We start from the raw sequence: 19119 nt of genomic DNA on the forward strand, positions 1-19119 counted from the left end.
TTGAGGTGAGCTGTTGTTATTTGAGACCAGTGAAGCACAACTAAGGGTCAGAGAGAGATTCTACGCACCAATGGCAGAGCCTCCTTGCTTCTTTTCCTCCAGAATAGCTGCCAGGTCCTTACACTTCCTCTTGGGCTGATCAGACGGCGTCTGTTCTCCCGCATTCTTCATCTTCAGGAGCTGGTTGGCCTTCTTGATCTTCTGGCTGTACTGCCGTGCCATATAGTAGACCTTGCGCTTGGTGCGGTCCACGATGTCCAGCTCCTGCGGACCCACCGCCTCCGTGCTGCCCAGAGGGCTGTCCGCCTCCAGCCCCTTGTCCTCGGGGAAGGCGGCAGCTCCGGCGCCCAACGGCGAGGCCAGCTCGCTCGGCTCGCCGCTATCAGTCTCGATGTTGGTGGTGCTCATCCTGCCGAGCCTGCTCTCCTCCACTTGGAGGGACACCGGCCACTCGGAGAGCGGGCGAGCAGAGGGCCTGAGCCTCCGGCGGGCCAACGCTCCCAGGTCGTCCTGGCTGACTGGGAAGGCGGCCGGCAGCCGGTCACGCCGGGTCTCCTCGCTCCTCCTGATGTAGTCCTCCAGGTCGTTCCAGATCTCGTCCACCTCCTCCGACAGTCGGTCAGGCACCGACTCGCGCGACGCCGAGTTGGAATTGGAGGAGCTGCCGGTCCAGGCCGGCCCGCTCTTGGCCGGCGACCGGCTGCGATCCGAGGCCTCGTCGCCGCTGCACCGCAGGCTCTCCTCGGAGGGGAAGTTGCCCAGGCCTCGGCAGGCCGTCTCGGCGTCCAGGCCCTCCCAGTCGTTCTTCAGCTTCTTGTGGGCCGTCTGGGACGGGGCTGGCCTCCGGTCCACCACTGGCAGCTCCCGCTTGGGCGACGCCGCGGTGCCCGACAGCGCCGGCATCCCAACTTGTGTGCGTTCTCGCTCTGGGCCAACTGGGCCAGGGCCTGACCGGGGCTGCGCTCTGCCGGTTGCCGGTATTACCGACCCTTCGGCCCGCTGCAGGCCCGTCGCCGGGCGCCCCCTGTCGCCCTGGGCCGCCGGTCGGTACGTCGAGCGGTTCTCTCCGGCGCTGCTGGCCCGCCTGACCACCCTGCGGTCCGGTCCCACGGCCTGATGCTCCCGGACCCCCGGGAGACGGCGACCACAGGCCCCTCGGGACGGGCTAACCGGCGTGGAGTGAAGCTCGGGGGCAGAGGCGGCCGGAACAAAGACCCGCCGATCGCTCTTCTCCAGCATCCTGCCGGGTAACAAGGCCCGTCCTGCAGTGGGCTGGAAACGCTCGCTTCTCTCCACTCCGCCGCCTGGGGCCACCGTTACATCCTCGTCCCATCCCGCAGGTCGGCCCACCGAGTGAATGGAGAAACGTTGGCTTTCCTGCTGCACCAGAGATGTGCACGCTACCTAAAAGAGCAGAAACAAAAACCCATGGGTTACAACATAGAACAGTATCTCTCAGGAATGGCCTTTTGGCCCACAATGTCTGTACTGAACATGGTGCCAAGTTGATCTAATCTTCTCTGCCTACACATGCTCTATCTCCCTCCATTCCCTGCATATTCTTGTGCCTAACTAAAAGCCTCTTAAATGTCACTATTGTACCTGCTACCTCCACTACCCCATGCAGCACATTCCACGCACCCACCACTCGCTGTGTAAAACCACACTTGCCTGGCACATCTCTTTCAAACTTCACCCCCCCCCCCCCCCCACCTTAAACCTATAGCTTCCAGTACTTTACATTTTTCACCATGAGAAAGAGGTTCTGACTGTCTACCCTATCAATGCCTCTCATAATTTTATATATTTCTGATGGAAGTCTCCCCTCTGCCTCCATCGCTCTACAGAAAACAATCCAAGATTGTCCAACCTCTCCTTTTAGCTATTACCCTCTAATCCAGGCAGCATTCCGGTAAACATCTTCTGCAACCTTGGAAGGGGTCAGCGGAGATTCTGCAGTTAAAATTCCCCAGTGAGGGAACAGAGGCTTGAAGGCCAGGTCGCGTATTGTAGGTAGAGGCATGTAGGGGGGAAAGCCAGGAGTACGTCAATGAAGGATTTAAAGACAGGGAAGGAGGGAGGCATGTCTTTTATCTTAAATTGGGGGTGGGGTGGGGGCGGTGGAGGACTCAGAGCAACAACAGTTCTGAGTCACTTGGTGAGTGACACAATTCTGGATCTGCTCAGGTTTGCAAGGACGTTAATTAGTCAAGTTAATAAATCTTGCAAACCAGCCTCCTCTCCCAACCCACCCTTCAATCAACTCCATCTGCACGTCACCCTACCTTGGGAAAGTAGCCATGGTCCATTTATACCCAGGCCATTTCCTCTTCATATGATCATTTAGATGAGAGAGCTGTTTTGGGAGGATCTGATAGTGCTCAATACAGTCAAGCCATACAAGGCAATAATTGATCAATTATTCACCTTAAGTATATTTAGTTTGCATTATTTGATTTAAAGGACGATTGGGGATCTGCCTGTGGATATTACAGGAGAATGGTAAAGACAAGCAGTTTTATTGATGCAGGCAAAGTGAACAAGGTGAAATGAAGGTGTGATTGAGTTTCCTCCATGGCATAACTGATAGCAAACAATTCCTCCTCATCCCATACTCTTCTACCAATGAAAGTAACAGTGGAATGGGAAGTGGCATTGGGTGGGAATGGAGCAGCCATGCGATGGCAAGGTTGCGAGGAATTTCTAGGGATATAGGAAGGAGGATTGATATTCATGGAGATTTAGGCGGAATGGAAGTGCAGGGAATTCATGAAGGAGCAAAACTCAAAAGGGAATCAGAAACATACAATGTGTTATCGAAGAGAACATGTTTTGGACTTGGTAGGGTGGGGGGGGGGAGGGTGGGTAGAATAATTTTTAAATTGTCAGATCACACAAAAGGGTATTAGGATGAGCAATACAGGGGATAATGAAAGATTGGAGAAATATATAAATAGGCTTTTGGAATGACAGATTAAGTTTAATGATTTGCATTCTGGTAAGAAGAATGAGAAACAATATAGGATAAGGGATCTAGGAGGATGTGTCATTCATTTGAAGCAGCAGGGCAGATTGAGTAGGTGGATAAAAAGATGCACAAGTTCTGAGCAACCGACAGAGGGATAGAGTACAAAAATCAGGGAAGTCATGCCAGACCTTTAAAAAACAATGACTCAACCTCAACTGGTTTATTCTAGTCTATTTAGACTTTAGAGATGCATGCAGAAGAAGGCACTTCGGCCCACAGAGTCCGTGTTGACCAGCGATCACCCTGCACACTAAATTCACTGAATTCTAAGTTATGTTGTAATCTGAAGAAAAATATTGCCCAGTGTTTCACCAGACTTTTACTGCAGTGGGGTTTCAACCACTAGGTGTCACCAATGCACTAAATTCAGTGAACTGTACTTTGTATTAGAGAACCAACTCAGTAAGAGCAAGAGGTTTGTGATGCGTTCAGTTAATGAGGGGGATGACATGTTTTGTGCCTTCGGGCGATGCTGTGGTGTAAGGGCAACACAATGGCGCAGGGGCTAGAGCTGCAGCCTTCCTGCTTCAGGAACCCATGTTTGTTTCTGACCTCAACACTTGTCTGTGTGGAGTTTGCACGTACTCCCTCTGATAGTGTGGGTTTCCTTCAGGAGCTCTGGTTTCCTCCCACATCCCATAGACATGCAGGCCTGTCCCACTTTCACGACCTAATTCACGGCCTTTTTTACTCGTGGACATTTTTCATCATGCTAGAAAACGCCACGACCTACTTGATGCCACGAGTACCTACGACCTACCTACGACCTATCTCCTGATGACCTCGTGACAACCATGCAGCGAGTACGAGTCAAGGGCAAACTCGGCAGAGGTCGTGAATTAGGTTGTGGAAGTGGAACAGGGGCTTTAATTGGCTGCTGTAAATTAGCCCTAGAATATGGATGATGGGTGGAGTTGACAGGAATGTGGGGAGAATAAAATAGGATTAAACGATGGTCAGCACGAATTGGATGGGCCAAAGGGCCCGCTTCCATGATGTCTCTTTTTGTAAATACTTCAATCAAAGAAGACATAACAAAGAGAGCAAAACTTCAACGTGGACATTCTCACTCACTTTTCCCAATTCATTTTCATCCCTGCCCGACTCCTACAGCATTCCTCCAGTTCTGAGCAATCCTGATTATTATCGTCCCACTATTTGCAGCTCTGCCTTCAGCTGTTTAAGCCTCAAACTGTCAAATTCCCTCCCTAAACCCTTCTCTCCTTTAACTTAAAGCCACTGCTTTGATCGAGCCTTTGTGTCTCAGTGTAAAACTGTTGTGGAACAGGTCTGCGTAGCACCTTGGTATATTTGACTGCAACTCATAATAGGAGAGGGTCTGCGTGCACACATTCATCCTTGGGTGATATCGCTAAATGCAGTACATTGTAGCAGCTGCACATTCTACTTGCGAAGTTCGGCCCCAGCAGCTGTTGGATAGCACATTTAGCACCAGCAAACTAGGATGAAGTTCTCAGCACGCAAGCAGACAAAGCATGGTCTATTTATAGCCAACAGGATGTTTAACAGCAATTTGTAAACAATAAATTACTCAAACAAGGAAATACGGCAATCAATTTCAATGCAAGTCCTCGTGTTTTTTTTGGTTCTGTTGGTATTGGTAGACAATAGACAATAGGTGCAGGAGTAGGCCCTTCGGCCCTTCGAGCCAGCACCGCCATTCACTGTGATCATGGCAGATCATTCACAATCAGTACCCCGTTCCTGCCTTCTCCCCATATCCCTTGACTCCGATATCTTTAAGAGCTCTATCTAACTCTATCTTTAAATCATTCAGCGAATTGGCCTCCACTGCCTTCTGAGGCAGAGGATTCCACAGATTCCCAACTCTCTGGGCGAAAATGCTTTTCCTCATCTCCGTTGTAAATGGCCTACCCCTTATTCTTAAACTGTGGGCCCCTGGTTATGGACTCCCCCAACATTGGCAACATGTTTCCTGCCTCTAGCGTGTCCAATCCATTAATAATCTTATATGTTTCAATAAGATTCCCTCTCATCCTTCTAAATTCCAACGTATACAAACCCAGTCGCTCCATTCTTTCAACGTATGACAGTCCCGCCATCCCGGGAATTAACCTCTTAAGGACTGAGCATTGGCTCTGACACAGGGGCACTTCAACCACTCTTCCTTGACCTTGGATCTGTTGTGGTTCAACTAGGGGAGAAGATAACATCTCCATTTATAGTGTAACCTCGTCTAATGTGTTGATCCAACAAGACAGCATTCCCTCAATATAACCCAGGGAGTGCAAGGGGGATGGCACGGTGGCGCAACTGGTAGAGTTGGTGCATCACAGCGCCAGAGACCCGGGTTCAATCCTGACCTCAGGCACTTCTGGGTGGAGTTTGCACGTTCTCCCTGTGACCCCGTGGGTTTCCTCCTGGTGTTCTGCAACCACATCCCAAAGACATCCCTTTGTAGGTTACTCCTGGTGGGTTTCCTCCTGATGAGAAAGTGAGATAAAATAGGAGCGGTTTGAACCACAGGACTCCCACAGTCCCAAACAAAATAGACATAGAGCAAGTTAAGGGGGGACCTGTAGGTTCTTTTAATTGGAGAGGGTAAACAGAGTGCTCCTGGTGCTTTTCCCTTTGAGAATAGGGCAGAGTGAAACAAGACGACATGACTTCAGAATTAAGGGACAGAAGTTTGGGGGTAACATGAGGGGGAACGTCTTTACTCAGAGAGTGGTAGCGGTGTGGAATGAGCTTCCAGTGGAAGTGGTGGAGGCTGGTTCATTGGTATCATTTAAAAATAAATTGGATAGGCATATGGATGAGAATGGAATGGAAGGTTATGTTACGAGTGCAGGCAGGTGGGACTAAGGTGAAAAAAATTTGTTCGGCATGGACTTGTAGGGCCGAGATGGCCTGTTTCCGTGCTGTAATTGTTATATGGTTATATGGTTATATAGGACAGCTCGAGGAGAATGCTTGGATATTATCAGGTATGTGTTGGAAGGAACTGCAGATGCTGCTTTACACCGGAGATAGACACAAAATGCTGGAGTAAATATCTGGATATTATCAACAATAAAGCCGTTCTTAACCTGTTCAACTTCCTCTTCATCGTCAGCGTCAGTCTGGTCCAAGGTGCGTAGATGGAGGCTTTCTTCGAGGTCGCTTGGATAGGCCGGCTCCAACGACTCCTGTGATTGGCTGACACTGTCTTCACGGGAGAGGGCATTGACTTCGCTCTTGCAGTCAGGTGTAGTTTCATTGGATAATGATTCCACAGGAGAAAGGAGTGATCCTTCAACGCTTGCACGCTGTCAGGGGGGAAGGAAATATCCATCACACACTGTTCAAACATTCATTGTACATTTACACCAGAGAGAATGAACAAGATCTCATGTCGAGCATTCAATTTCCAAATAGAGGAACAATTCGTAAAAGCAAGTTACTTCTTTGAATATCTCCAAGTTGAAACGTGGAGAAAATAATTATATAAATGCTGAATATTTTTTAAAAGAATAGCTAGTTCTGAACACAGATTTATCTGACAATTCAGCATGGATGGATAACCATGACTGGGACCATCTTAATAACATCATTTCCTCTTTTCTCATATCCTAAAAAGTTTAAGTATTTTGCTCTATAACGTCACTATCACCAAGTTGGTGTGCACTAGGTTATTTAATAAATAATGCCAACTTCAAATGGTAGCATTTATGACACAAGAAAGCCACAAAATATCACACCACAAAGCCTGTATCCGAGTCACCCATACTGTTTGTACTTTACTCATAAAAGAGGTGTGGTTGGCACAAAACGCCACAGGAGATCTGTACAACTCCTCCCCCTTCTGTCGTGGGGTAGGCTGACTCCCCCCACCACCCCCCCCCCTAATAAATCTTTGCACATCCCCAATCCTGGGTTTTCCACTCATCACTTTAATTTCATGTCTCAAGTATCTTGTTGTATTTTATGACCAATTTCCCTCCTGGGACAAATAAAGTTCTATCGTATCGTATTAGATACTCCAGAAAACTTCAACTTTCTTCTCAGATCGGGTGAGTAAAATCCAAACGAAAATTTATTTCTGGAAAATTATTTATATGGATTATTTCTTATAGGAACATATAAAATTCTTAAAGGATTGGACAGGCTAGATGCAGGAAAAATGTTCCCGATTTTGGGGGAGTCCAGAACCAGGGGGTCACAGTTTAAGAATAAGGGGTAGGACATTTAGGACTGATGAGGAAAAGCTTTTTCACCCAGAGAGTTGTGAATCTGTGGAATTCTTGCCATAGAAGACAGTAGAGGCAAGAGATAGGAAGGGGAGGAGACAGCAAGGGCTAACCAAATTGGGAGAACATTGAATTCTTCCAATTTTGTTAGCCCTTGCTGTGTCCTCCCCTTCCTAACTCTCCCTCTGTCTCGGGATCCTCCTCCTCCGGGCTCCTCCTCCTCCCTTTTTCCTTTCTTCTCCCCCCCACCCTCCATCAGTCTGAAGAAGGGTTTTGGCCCGAAACGTTGCCTATTTCCTTCGCTCCATAGATGCTGCTGCACCCGCTGAGTTTCTCCAGCATTTTTGTGTAAACTACTGATTTTAGATGAACAGCCATGATCATATTGAATGGCGGTTCTGGTTCTAAGGGCCAAATGGCCTACCCCTGCACATCTATCTATATTACTAAAAGTCTGATCTTGACCGCTTTTAGCCGACTGTGCTGCGATTTCCAAGAAAACTCCGCCACCTACGGCCGTCATTTTTGGCCACCTCGTTCAGAGCCCCCCTCCGTCTTCCGGGACCAGAGGATTTTTCCCATGGACGAAACATCAGAGAGATGTTAATGTTTTTTAAACAATTGCCATTCTCCCTGCTACCCCTGCTGGAGGGAGGGTGAGGGACTATAAAACCAGGAAGTGGTGTGCCTCACTCAGTCTCTGCAAGATGGAGGAAGCCATCTCTCTAAGCTCTGAATAACACTGAACACATGTCTACTCAACTGTGAGTGCCCTTAATGTGGTTTGAAAATGAAAATATGGTTGGTTTGAAATAAAAAGGCACTGCCTGCAAATGGTTGTTTGGGGGGTTTGGGTTGAAGTAAAAAGGCACTGGCTGCAAATGGTTGTTTGGGGGGTTTGGGTTGAAGTAAAAAGGCACTGCCTGCAAATAGTTGTTTGGGGGGTTTGGGTTGAAGTGAAAAGGCACTGCCTGCAAATGGTTGTTTGGGGGGTTTGGGTTGAAGTAAAAAGGCACTGCCTGCAAATAGTTGTTTGGGGGGTTTGGGTTGAAGTGAAAAGGCACTGCCTGCAAATGGTTGTTTGGGGGGTTTGGGTTGAAGTGAAAAGGCACTGCCTGCAAATGGTTGTTTGTCTAAACTTGACAACTTCCTGTTTGCACTATATTGATTTTAGATAAAACGCTACCACTTACGGCTGTGATTTTTGGCCATCTTACTCAGTTCCCCTCCTCTCATCAGGTGCAGAGAGGGTTTTCCCATCAATGAAAAACAAAAGTGTTATTAGTGTTTAAAAAATGTTGAGAATCTCTCTCCTGTCAATCACGCCATGAAGGCCACACCTTTTCCGGTGGGAGGGATTATAAAACCCGGAAGTGTGGGTGTGGCTCAGTCTCTGCATGATGGGGGAGGGAGAGGTCACAACTCTGTCTGAGCTGTGAATCAACTGAAGACACCGAATGTCTACTGTGTGGTTTTATGGTGGTTTCACCCTGCTTGAAATAGTATGAAACTGCATTTGAATGTGGTGGCCTTGCACGAAATGGTAGGAAACTGCATTTGAATGTGGTGTCGTTGCACCCTGCATGAAATGGTATGAAACTGCATTTGAATTTGGTGGCCTTGCATCATCCTTGAAATGGTATGAAACTGCACTTGAATTTGGTGGCCTTGCACCCTGCTTGAAGTGGTAGGAAACTGAACCTGAATTTGGTGGCCTTGCACCTGCTTGAAGTGGTATGAAACTGCACTTGAATTTGGTGGCCTTGCACCCTGCTTGAAATGATAGGAAAATGGATTTGAAGTTGGTGGCCTAGCACTTTGCTTGAAATGGAAATTCAAGGAATAGCCGTGAGTCAACTGCCAGCCCACCAGCCGTGAGTGAGCTGCCAGCACATCAGGCTTGAGGGACTGAGCTGCCGCCTCAAGAATCCATTTGGCCCACAATGTTCACACTAGCCCTCTGGAGACCCCCCCACCCCCCCCAATATTGGTCGCCAGTCACTCTGGCCACCAATATTGGAATTGATGGAGAGATGGAATATTGCGTCGAGGGACCAGCCCTCCTGTGTGAACATGGGACCCAACGGGTCCCACTTAGTCTATTTTTTGCTATAAATGAGCAATATTTATTATTCAGCTATCTTTGAAGCACATTATCTGGCTATTATCACATTGCCGCCTCTAAAACCCTGCTGTGTGAATATGGGTGTGGTGTTTCCTGCAACAGCGATCACAGTTCAAAATAGTCCATTGACTAAAACACTGACGTTTGAAGGTCATCAAGATAGTGAACGGGTAAATACAAATAATTTTATTTTCTCAACTACATTATACCACCTTCCTGCTTCCTTTGCAAGCCGCACCCCTCATGCCCCCAAGGCTGTGGGAAGACAGAGTGTATGGAGTGATCAAAGTGTTGAGAGCAGTATAAAGTCAAGCAAGTGAGCGCTGTACAGCAAGACAGAGGCAGTGAATAAAAGAACAACGGTGGAAGGGAGGAGGAATGGAGAATGAGGAAAGAAATGAGAAACTGTCACAGGACAGTACAAATTTTGGCATGAAAATATCTTCACACAAAATCAACGATTTTACAATCTCTAAGGGATTGCGGGGCGGCTCAATACCAATATGGAATGCTCATTAATTTCTAAAATAAATGCAGCTGCACCCATTAAATTTTAGTCCCAACTTGCTTTCAATATCGTGTTTAAGAAGGAACTGCAGATGCTGGAAAATCGAAGGTACACAAAAGTGCTGAAGAAACTCAGCGTGTGCAGCAGCATCTATGGAGCGAAGGAAATAGGCAAGGTTTCGGGCCAAAACCCTTCTTCAGTCTGAAGAAAGGTTTTGGCCTGAAAAGTTGTCTATTTCCTTCACTCCATGATGCTGCCGCACCCGCTGAGTTTCTCCAGCATTTTTGTGTACCTTTGCTTTCAATATCGGCAACTCAAAATGTCCAGGTGGGGTTCTTGCATTATTATGAGTTTTTAGCACAGCTGGAAGGTATGAAAAGTTCCACATTGCACAATAGTGCAGTGGTAGAGTTGCTAACTTACAGCGACAGAGACCCGGGTTCGATCCTGACTATGGGTGCTGTTTGTACGGAGTTTGTACGTTCTCCGTGTGACCATGGGTTTTCTCCGGGTGCTCCGGTTTCCTCCCACACTCCACAGACATACAGATTTGTAGGTTAATTGGCTTCGGCAAAATTGTAAATTGTCCCTCGTCTGTGGGAAAGTGCTAGTGTATGGGGTAATTGCTGCTCGGCACAAACTCAGTGGGCTGAAGGACCTGTTTTTGTGCTGCATCTCTAAAGTAAAGTCCAAATGCAAATCATCTTTATTTTTCCGACTACTTTCTACTATTTGAATAATAGGAATTGTCTTGAATCAAACAATCTTAACTGAAATGTCAGAATTCAAATATGCATCTTTTGAAAATACTTTGTATTATGGCATAAAAAAATTCCTAAACCTCCCCAGTTTACCATCTTTTTAAAGAAAAGATTCAATAAATCAGTAAACACAGGCCTACCTTGTCTTGTCTTGTTGCTGAATTAGGAAAAGGGCAATAAGAAAAAGAAGAATTGTTAGAAGGCCCAACTTAATATGTGCAAGCATTTAACTGCTTACAAGTGTAAACTTGTTTAGCAGAAGGTACTGTAGATTACAATATAACAAACAAATTAGAAGTTTTGTTACTGACCCGCTTGTTTGGGAGTTTTCATTCTTGCTGATGGTTCTGCAAAGAAAGAAAATTAGGATCAATAGAGGTATTTGCATTCAACTTAATGCACCGGCTCCAGTACGCATCCACTTCTGCAGTCAACTGTAGCATGTTCCCAGTCACGTACAGCTGTTTCTACGGTCATATACTTTCATTGGGAGTATTTATACGTCTTTTTTTTTTAATGCACTCCAGGGACGTGGCATCATTGGCAGACTGTTAATTACTGCCCATTCCTATATACATTCATTCTGGTGGAAAGACACTTTTGTCAACTGCTGACAATTGCAAATGCTGTTGCATGCAATAGGTTACTAGGGAGCTCCAGGAGATTGGCCCAGCAATAATAAAGAGATTGACAAATTGTCTTGTCTGGTTTCTGGGCAGGTAGGGATTTTCTAATGCCATAATGCAAAGTATTTTTAAATGATACATCTTTGAATTCTAAAATTCCAGTTAAAATTATTTGATTCAAGACAGTTGATAAAATCAAGATGCTGTCTGTTGAATCTGTGGTGAATCTGTACAATTCATTGCCACAGAAGACTGTGGAGACCAAGTCAATTGATATTTTTACGGCAGAGATAGTTAGATTCTTGACTAGTATGGGTGTCAGGGGTCATGGAAAGAAGGAAGGAGAATGGGGTGAGAGGGAAAGATCGATCAGCCAGGATTGAATGGCAGAGTAGACTTGATGGGCTGAATGGTCTAATTCTGCTCCAACCACGAGCTTATGCTGCAAATTTGAGAGTACAGTACTTTTTATCTTTACTCACCCAATTGATGGAGTTCATGAGTTTGGGGCAGTACCTTGATACTATGGTGACTGCCATGGCTCTACACATCATTTTCAACCATTTGACAGTACAGAGCAAAGATCCTATAGCGGAGCAAGATAGAGCACTCCTGCTAAATGCAATGGACTGATGTGTAGTATGCAACGGAACGGAACGTGGCCCTTTTTTATGATCCATTTCCGTAACCGGACCGGACCGGACCCGACCCGACTCGCAGTTTAATCAATGTTGCGGGGGAACAGTTTGTGTTAATAAGTTAAAATTCTGAAAATGAGGGGAAGATTTTTACCAAATAATTTTTATTTTTACGAGGATGTTTCTGTAACCGGCTTCCGTCAATGCATTAGTATCCTATGGGATCTTTGGTGCGGAGACGGAAGTCGGTTACGGAAATGGGGCCTTAAATTACCCATGAATCTGCCCATGACCGTACTATGTCTTTTTCGTCGAGTGGACCATCTTGCTCGCTATAGGACCTTTGGTACAGAGGGCAGTACTACTGCCCAGTACCTCTTAAGTCTCACCAGAATCAACTTTAAGCTGAGACCCATTCCAGACACAAATCATTGGAAATCCCATTCCTGCCTTTGGGGAACTAGTACACAAGTGAGTCACATGCCTCAGCACACGGGTGGCAAGGCATCTCAGGTTAACTATGTAAACAACAGATGCAAGCCACCCCAAACACTCATTATTTTGTGCAAGATTTCAGTGTTATACCGGACTTCCTTCGGACTCTGCGAGGCGTGATTTTATCCTCCATGTCTGCCTTCCTCTCGCCCTCTGGACTGTAGTGGAAACCAGGGTGATCTGCAATAGAAATAATATTGTGATGAATACATTTACTCCTGATTTCTTCCTTCCAGTTTTACTCATGTACCAAGCTGGACCCCACCACAGGTTTTTTTTATAACTTAAGAGGAGGAGGATGCAGGGAAAAAAAAAAAGTGTAGTAACGTTTAAACAGAGTTAAAGGAAAGATGTTTGGAAATAGTGATTTCACAAACTGGATGGAAATTGGTGCTGTAAGTTTGTAACTTTCCTTTCTCCTCCCCAAATGGAAGCTACTAACCAAAGTGAGAGACACTTTCATAGTTCCCTCTTCTTTTCAGGGGTCCTGTGTGTGGGTCCCTCGAAAGTGAGTTGCAGATTGCAGTTGTACCTGGTGCTGTTCTTATCCTGCAACCAACTCACCGCACTTTCTACCCGTGGCTGAATCATGATCAGAAGAAGAGCCCAGGATCGCTTAATCTTTAGTCGCCTGCTACTGGTTAAAAAACCAACTAAACTCCACTGGATTAGAAGTAGACAGCATCAAGTGATTCGTGAAAATTTAAGTAGTAATATTAACCATGCAGGAAATTGATATAAGGTATAACAATGTGTGCACGGAAACAGGCCATCTCGGCCCTGTGTGTGTGTCCGTGTGTGAACACATTTTTGTGTGTGTGTGTGTCCCACCTGCCTGCACTTAAATCATACCATAACCCTCCATTATGTATTGATCATCCATCATGCCATCAATTCATTTTTTATGTATGCATATGCAGGAAATTGATTTGTAGATTGTGTGTGTGAGAGAAACAAATGTGTGTGAATCCATGTGTGTGTGTGTGTTTTTTTGTGTTTGTGTGTGTGTGGTAATCAACATTAGACAGCACTCTGATTTTATAATTCTTGCTCTCTTGTGACCATAATATTTTGATGATGATGGTTATCTGTAATCTAATGGTTCAATGGTAACTATATGCTCCTATATATTATTTTCATATTTTATATTATGTATTGGGCAGATAATTGATCAATGGGAGAAACATCCAATTGATTTGATATGTATAGCATATGCACATGTTATATATATTTGATGTAGAAAGCAGGCTTGAGAGAAACAAATGACTTTGAATCCATGTTCTACCATTGTTTTTTTTAATTTTCAGCGTCTGGTAATCAAGATGGATTAGTCAGCAACTCTGATGTTGTCCTAATTCTTGCTCTCTTGTGACCATAATATTTTGGTGATGATGGTTATCTGTAATCTAATGGTTCAATGGTAACTAGTTGCTCCTATATAATTATTTTCATATCATAAAGTGAATCCGAGTTAGGAAACACCATTATCATACCGCAGGGCAGATATGTATTGAAGCCACCCCAGTCCTGGATGAAACAGATAATCAGCTTTGAATTGTTCTGACAAAAAACAAAATCAAGGTAGTAGGTCAACTGACCCCCATATCATGCAAAGTCCGCTGCGGCTGTTGCTCTGCGGAACAAAAAGACCCACCAAGTGGCCTGGCCTCTTTCCATACAGCTGGAAGCAAATTGTCCAGACTGCTTGCCCTTAACACTTTATAATTCAGTTTCCTTCTTGATAATCCCTTAAGAATAGAATAAAAAATCTCATTCTAGTCCTCTTGCTTAGGTCAGTTCATTCCTCCCCTTCCAACAACCCCTGACAAAAAAGGTACTAACGCCTTCCGATTCTTATATCCTATATGCTTTCCTCCAACTCTTGACTCTAATGCCGCCACCTTTTTGCCCAATCACTGGCGACTGTCACTTCAGTGGAAGACTACACACCAAACCACATAACCTCAACTCCTATTTGGCCAAGTCCTCTTGAGAATCTGCTGTGTCTCCCCCTCCCAATATTCTCTTCTGCAATCTGCCAACTACATGGGAAAATGTTATTGAGATTAAATAAATAAATAAATAAAAAGCAGGTTTTAGTCATGTTGCGTCCGTTGCAGCTAAAATTGGTTCCCACAAATGTGAAAGGAACAATGTAATACCTAGAACCAGATAAACTCACAAGGGTCTACTGACTGATTGTGAGACAAACAGATAAACACTCGTACAGAGTCACAAGAAACTCCAGATGCTGGAATCTGGAGCAAAACACAAAAGTGTTGGAGGAACTGAATGGTCATGCAGTGTCTGCGGGTTAAGCAGCATCTCTTGAGAACATCACCCATAACTTCTCTCCAAAGATGCTGCTGTCCCCCTGAGTTATTCCAGCATTTTGTGTCCACCCTTGAATGTAACGTAAATATTCGTCTAACTGTTCTCATTAGGCAATTACCATCTATTCATGTACCTTATTTGGTATTAAAATAAAATAATTAACCATTTTATAATAGAATATGGCATGCGATTTATGAAGTGCAAGGTTTGAGGTTATAACTTCTTCAAATTGATTTATTCTGTGGGTCTGCACTTAAATCAACATGGAAAAAAAAGCTTAATTGTAATCTGTTGCTATATTTACAACATTTTCTTATGTTAGCAAAGTGGTACTGAGTGTTTTGATAAGTTGGCTTTGCCGAGGATAATCACTTTATGCTTGGTGTGGGGAGTTACTGAATAAGGATTTAAGAGAGATTTAGATAGAGCTCTAGGGGCTGGTGGAATCAAGGGATATGGGGAGAAGGCAGGCACGGGTTATTGATTGGGGACGATCAGTCATGATCACAATGAATGGTGGTGCTGGCTCGAAGGGCCGAATGGCCTCCTCCTGCACCTATTGTCTATCTGTGATGGGAATGGACAGACGACATTTTGGTTTGGGACCCTTCATCGGTTTAAGGGAGGGTTCCAACCTGAAACCATCTGTCCATTCCTTCCACAGATGCCGTCTGACCCACTGAGTTCCTCCAGCATTTTGTGCTTAACATTCAAATATATGGACCACCCAATTGACATGGTTATTCTTTTTCTGCAGCTAGATCTCAACCAAGCATAATAACTAAGGCTTATTCCGAAGGAGAATGTTTCCCCAAGAGTGCGTTGCTGTGTATTCTGGGAATTGGGTATTGCAGTCAGGCTGTGTGACAGTTCAGATGTGACTCTGACGTAATATAAACAGGGACTTGTTCACCTTCAATGCATAAACTAGGTCAACATTAATATCCAGTTAAAGTACAAGCCAACCAATAATTTAGCAGCACCCGTTAAACAAATCGATTCAAACAATACTTACGGATGGCGTCCATCTCCAGAATTGCTTGTTTAGCCTGTAAATAAAAACATTCATTATTTAGCCACTAAACAAAACTGAGCCAACTATCAACTGCAAGTTGCTGACGTCAGAAACAGGAGCAGCTGAAAGCAGCCGTATAGTTACATTTGTGCAGATCCCACCCTTCGGAAACATACAAGAGACGCAAGGGTTTGAAGTGAGTAAACAGAGCTCAGGAAACAAGGCCAGACTTGAATGGAAACAAAGCTTAAAAAGGCGAACAATTCCAAAAACCATTAAGAGGTATCAGCAACAACCTTGATTATTTTGTCTATCCACGGCAGACACTGAGCCAGCAATATGGAATTAAAAATAAATCAAGTTAGTGACAAAAATAATTACTAGATAAACTATAACCAGAGGTTATAGCCAGGTGGATGCGGCAAACACATAATCCTACGTGGAACAAAGGTCTCCTAAATAATTTGCCTTTGGCTGCGCAATTAGCAGCCATCATTTCACAAATTGGAATAACAAGCTAAGACTCCAGACACCATGTTCTGCCTGTGTTCATGCCAGAGCTTGTGGTCTTGGTGCATAGTAGATTTATTTCACTCCTACAGCATAACTAGTCTACGTGCAAACTCAATCTGCGGTTCCCACCAGGTTCAAGGCAAGGATTCCAGAAAGACTTAATCTGGATCAACCTGTCATTTGCAAGCCAGGTAATAACATTTCCACACGATTGATTAATAGCTGCCAGTGACATCTGCAAGAGAACAGATGCAATTGTTGTAAAGACTGTGGAATTTTAAGTGTGAGTGAGGCAAGGCCACACACCATACACCAGTGTTCCCTTTGCTATTTTATATTGGTACAAAAGGTCCTTCGCAAAGGCAGGTTCTGCACACAAAAAAACTGGCCACATCTTCTAATGGCCAGTATCAAGTAATTTCAGCCAGAATTATTCACCATATTGGGTGTATTCTTGGTTCTTAGATACACAGGTATTCATGGCTCACATAAAGAACGTGGTACGTGCATCTCAATGAGGACTAGCAGTTGAAGTCTGACCCAAGTCATTTGCTTCTCATACAGTTGTACAGCGTGGCAACAGGCCTTTCGGCCCAACTTTCCTACAACGGCCATCATGCCCCATCTACACTCGTCCAAACTTCCTACGTTTGGCTCATATCCCTCTAAACCTGTCCTATCCATGTACCTGCCAAATGTTGTTTAAACATTGTGATATTGTGATCGCACCTGCCTCAACTACCTCTTCCGGCAGCTCATTCCATATACCTACCATCCTTTGTGTAAAAATGTTGCCCCTCAGGTTCGTATTAAATCTTTCCCCCTTCACCTTAAACCTATGTCCTCTAGTTGTCAATTCCCCTACTCTTCCATTTACTCTTTCTATTCCTCACATGGCCTATAAGAACACCCCTCTTCCTCCTGTGCTCCAAGTAATAAAGTCATAGCCTGCTCAACCTCTTCCTGTAGCTCAGGCTTTCTAGTCCTGGCAATATCTCGTAAATATTCTCCGCATCCTTTACAACTTAACATAGAAACATAGAAACATAGAAATTAGGTGCAGGAGTAGGCCATTCGGACCTTCGAGCCTGCACCGCCATTCAATATGATCATGGCTGATCATCCAACTCAGTATCCCGTACCTGCCTTCTCTCCATACTCACTGATCCCCTTAGCCACAAGGGCCACATCCAACTCCCTCTTAAATATAGCCAATGAACTGGCCTCAACTACCCTCTGTGGCAGAGAGTTCCAGAGATTCACCACTCTCTGTGTGAAAAAAGTTCCTCATCTCGGTTTTAAAGAATTTCCCCCTTATCCTTAAGCTGTGACCCCTTGTCCTGGACTTCCCCAACATCGGGAGCAATCTTCCTGCATCTAGCGTCTTTCCTATAACAGGGTGACCAAAACTGAACACAATACTCCAAATTTGGTCTCACCAATGCCTTGTACAATTGTACCATGACCTCCCAACTTCTACACTCAATACTCTGACTGACGAAGGCCAATGTGCCTCCCTATCTACCTGTGATGCCATTTTAAAGGAACTGTGCACCTGCACTCGTAGATCCCTCCATTGCCATTGCCATTCGCTGTCATTCAAATGCAACACTTCTCTGTATTAAACTCCATCAACTATTCCTCAGCCCACCTGTCCAATTGATCAAGATCCTGCTGCAATTTTTAACAACCATCTCCACTATCTACAATTACACCTGCTTTAGTATAATTTACAAACTTAATGATCATGCCTGGTATGTTCTCATCCAAAACATTGATATAGATGACAAACAGCAATGGGTTAGCACTCAACCCTGAGGAACACCACGTCATAGGCCTCCAGTCTGAAAAACAACCTTCCACCTTCACCCTCTGTTTCCTTCCATGAAGCCAATTTTCTATCCAGCCGGCTAGCTCGCCTTGGATCCAATGCAATCTAACATTCCAGAGCCTACCATGCTGAACCTTGTCAAAATTACTCTGTCCTACAGCTGAAATTAATTTGGATTCAGTTTAAAGGTGTCAAATTTCACTGGGTTACTGTAGAACACTACCCAAACCAGCTGCCTCATCTGAGCATAGGTCAGAGCCAGTATATATCAAACAGTAATTAACTACCATTTACAGTAATTAGAGGATTGTTTTACGCTAAGCTTGCAAAGAACCAAAGTGAATCTCTATTTCAGAAAACATGTGCGGCACAGTGGAGCAGCTGGTGGAGCTGCTGCCTCGCAGCGCCAGACACCCAGATTCAATCCTGGCCGACAGTGCTACCTGTGTGGAGTTTGCACGTTCTCCCTTTAACCACATGGCTTTCCTCTGGATGCTTCCCACATCCCAAAAATGTGCGGGTCTCTTGATTAATCGGCTTCCGTAAATTGCCCCTACCTAATGTGTAGGGTGTGATGTGAAAGTGGTCTAACATAGAACTAGTGTGAACGGGTAATCGATGGTCCGTGGAGGCCTGGTGGTCTGAAGGGCCGGTTTCCGTGCTGTATCTATAAAATTTAACTAAACCTTATTGTCAACACAACTCAGGCACATTTTCACATTCAGACTCTTTGATGCATTTGGTGCCAGAACAGATTAGTAACTTTAAAATGAGTATAAAAGGTCCCTAAAGAATATGAGAACCTAGGATTATCCTACTTCACACCTTGGCAGGGATCTTGGCTGGATGATTTTCAAGAATAAGCCTCTTCAGGTGAAGAATCCAAAGCCTCTTGTCCTGCATTGACTTGGCCTGCAAGAAAATATGACAAGCATGAAGAGAATTTGGGATGACTTGATATCATATAGAAACACCTTCAGAAAGTATTTTTTGAAAAACTTAATCCATAATTCCACATCACATTTTGTCAGAAC

At 44.8% G+C, this 19119-nt stretch overlaps 1 protein-coding gene across 1 annotated transcript in view; it reads right to left on the reverse strand.

Moving 5' to 3' along the window:
* Window positions 1-19119, reverse strand: part of LOC129699345 (pleckstrin homology domain-containing family G member 1) — a 216258-nt gene that overhangs the window by 12093 nt on the left and 185046 nt on the right. The window contains 7 exon segments of the mRNA XM_055639024.1: window positions 69-1404; window positions 6100-6318; window positions 10774-10790; window positions 10945-10980; window positions 12483-12572; window positions 15742-15775; window positions 18911-18997. Coding sequence (XP_055494999.1) covers window positions 69-1404; window positions 6100-6318; window positions 10774-10790; window positions 10945-10980; window positions 12483-12572; window positions 15742-15775; window positions 18911-18997 — 1819 coding nt within the window.

Source organism: Leucoraja erinacea, chromosome 8 (genome assembly GCF_028641065.1).
Source record: "Leucoraja erinacea ecotype New England chromosome 8, Leri_hhj_1, whole genome shotgun sequence".
Taxonomy (NCBI): Eukaryota; Metazoa; Chordata; class Chondrichthyes; order Rajiformes; family Rajidae; genus Leucoraja; species Leucoraja erinaceus.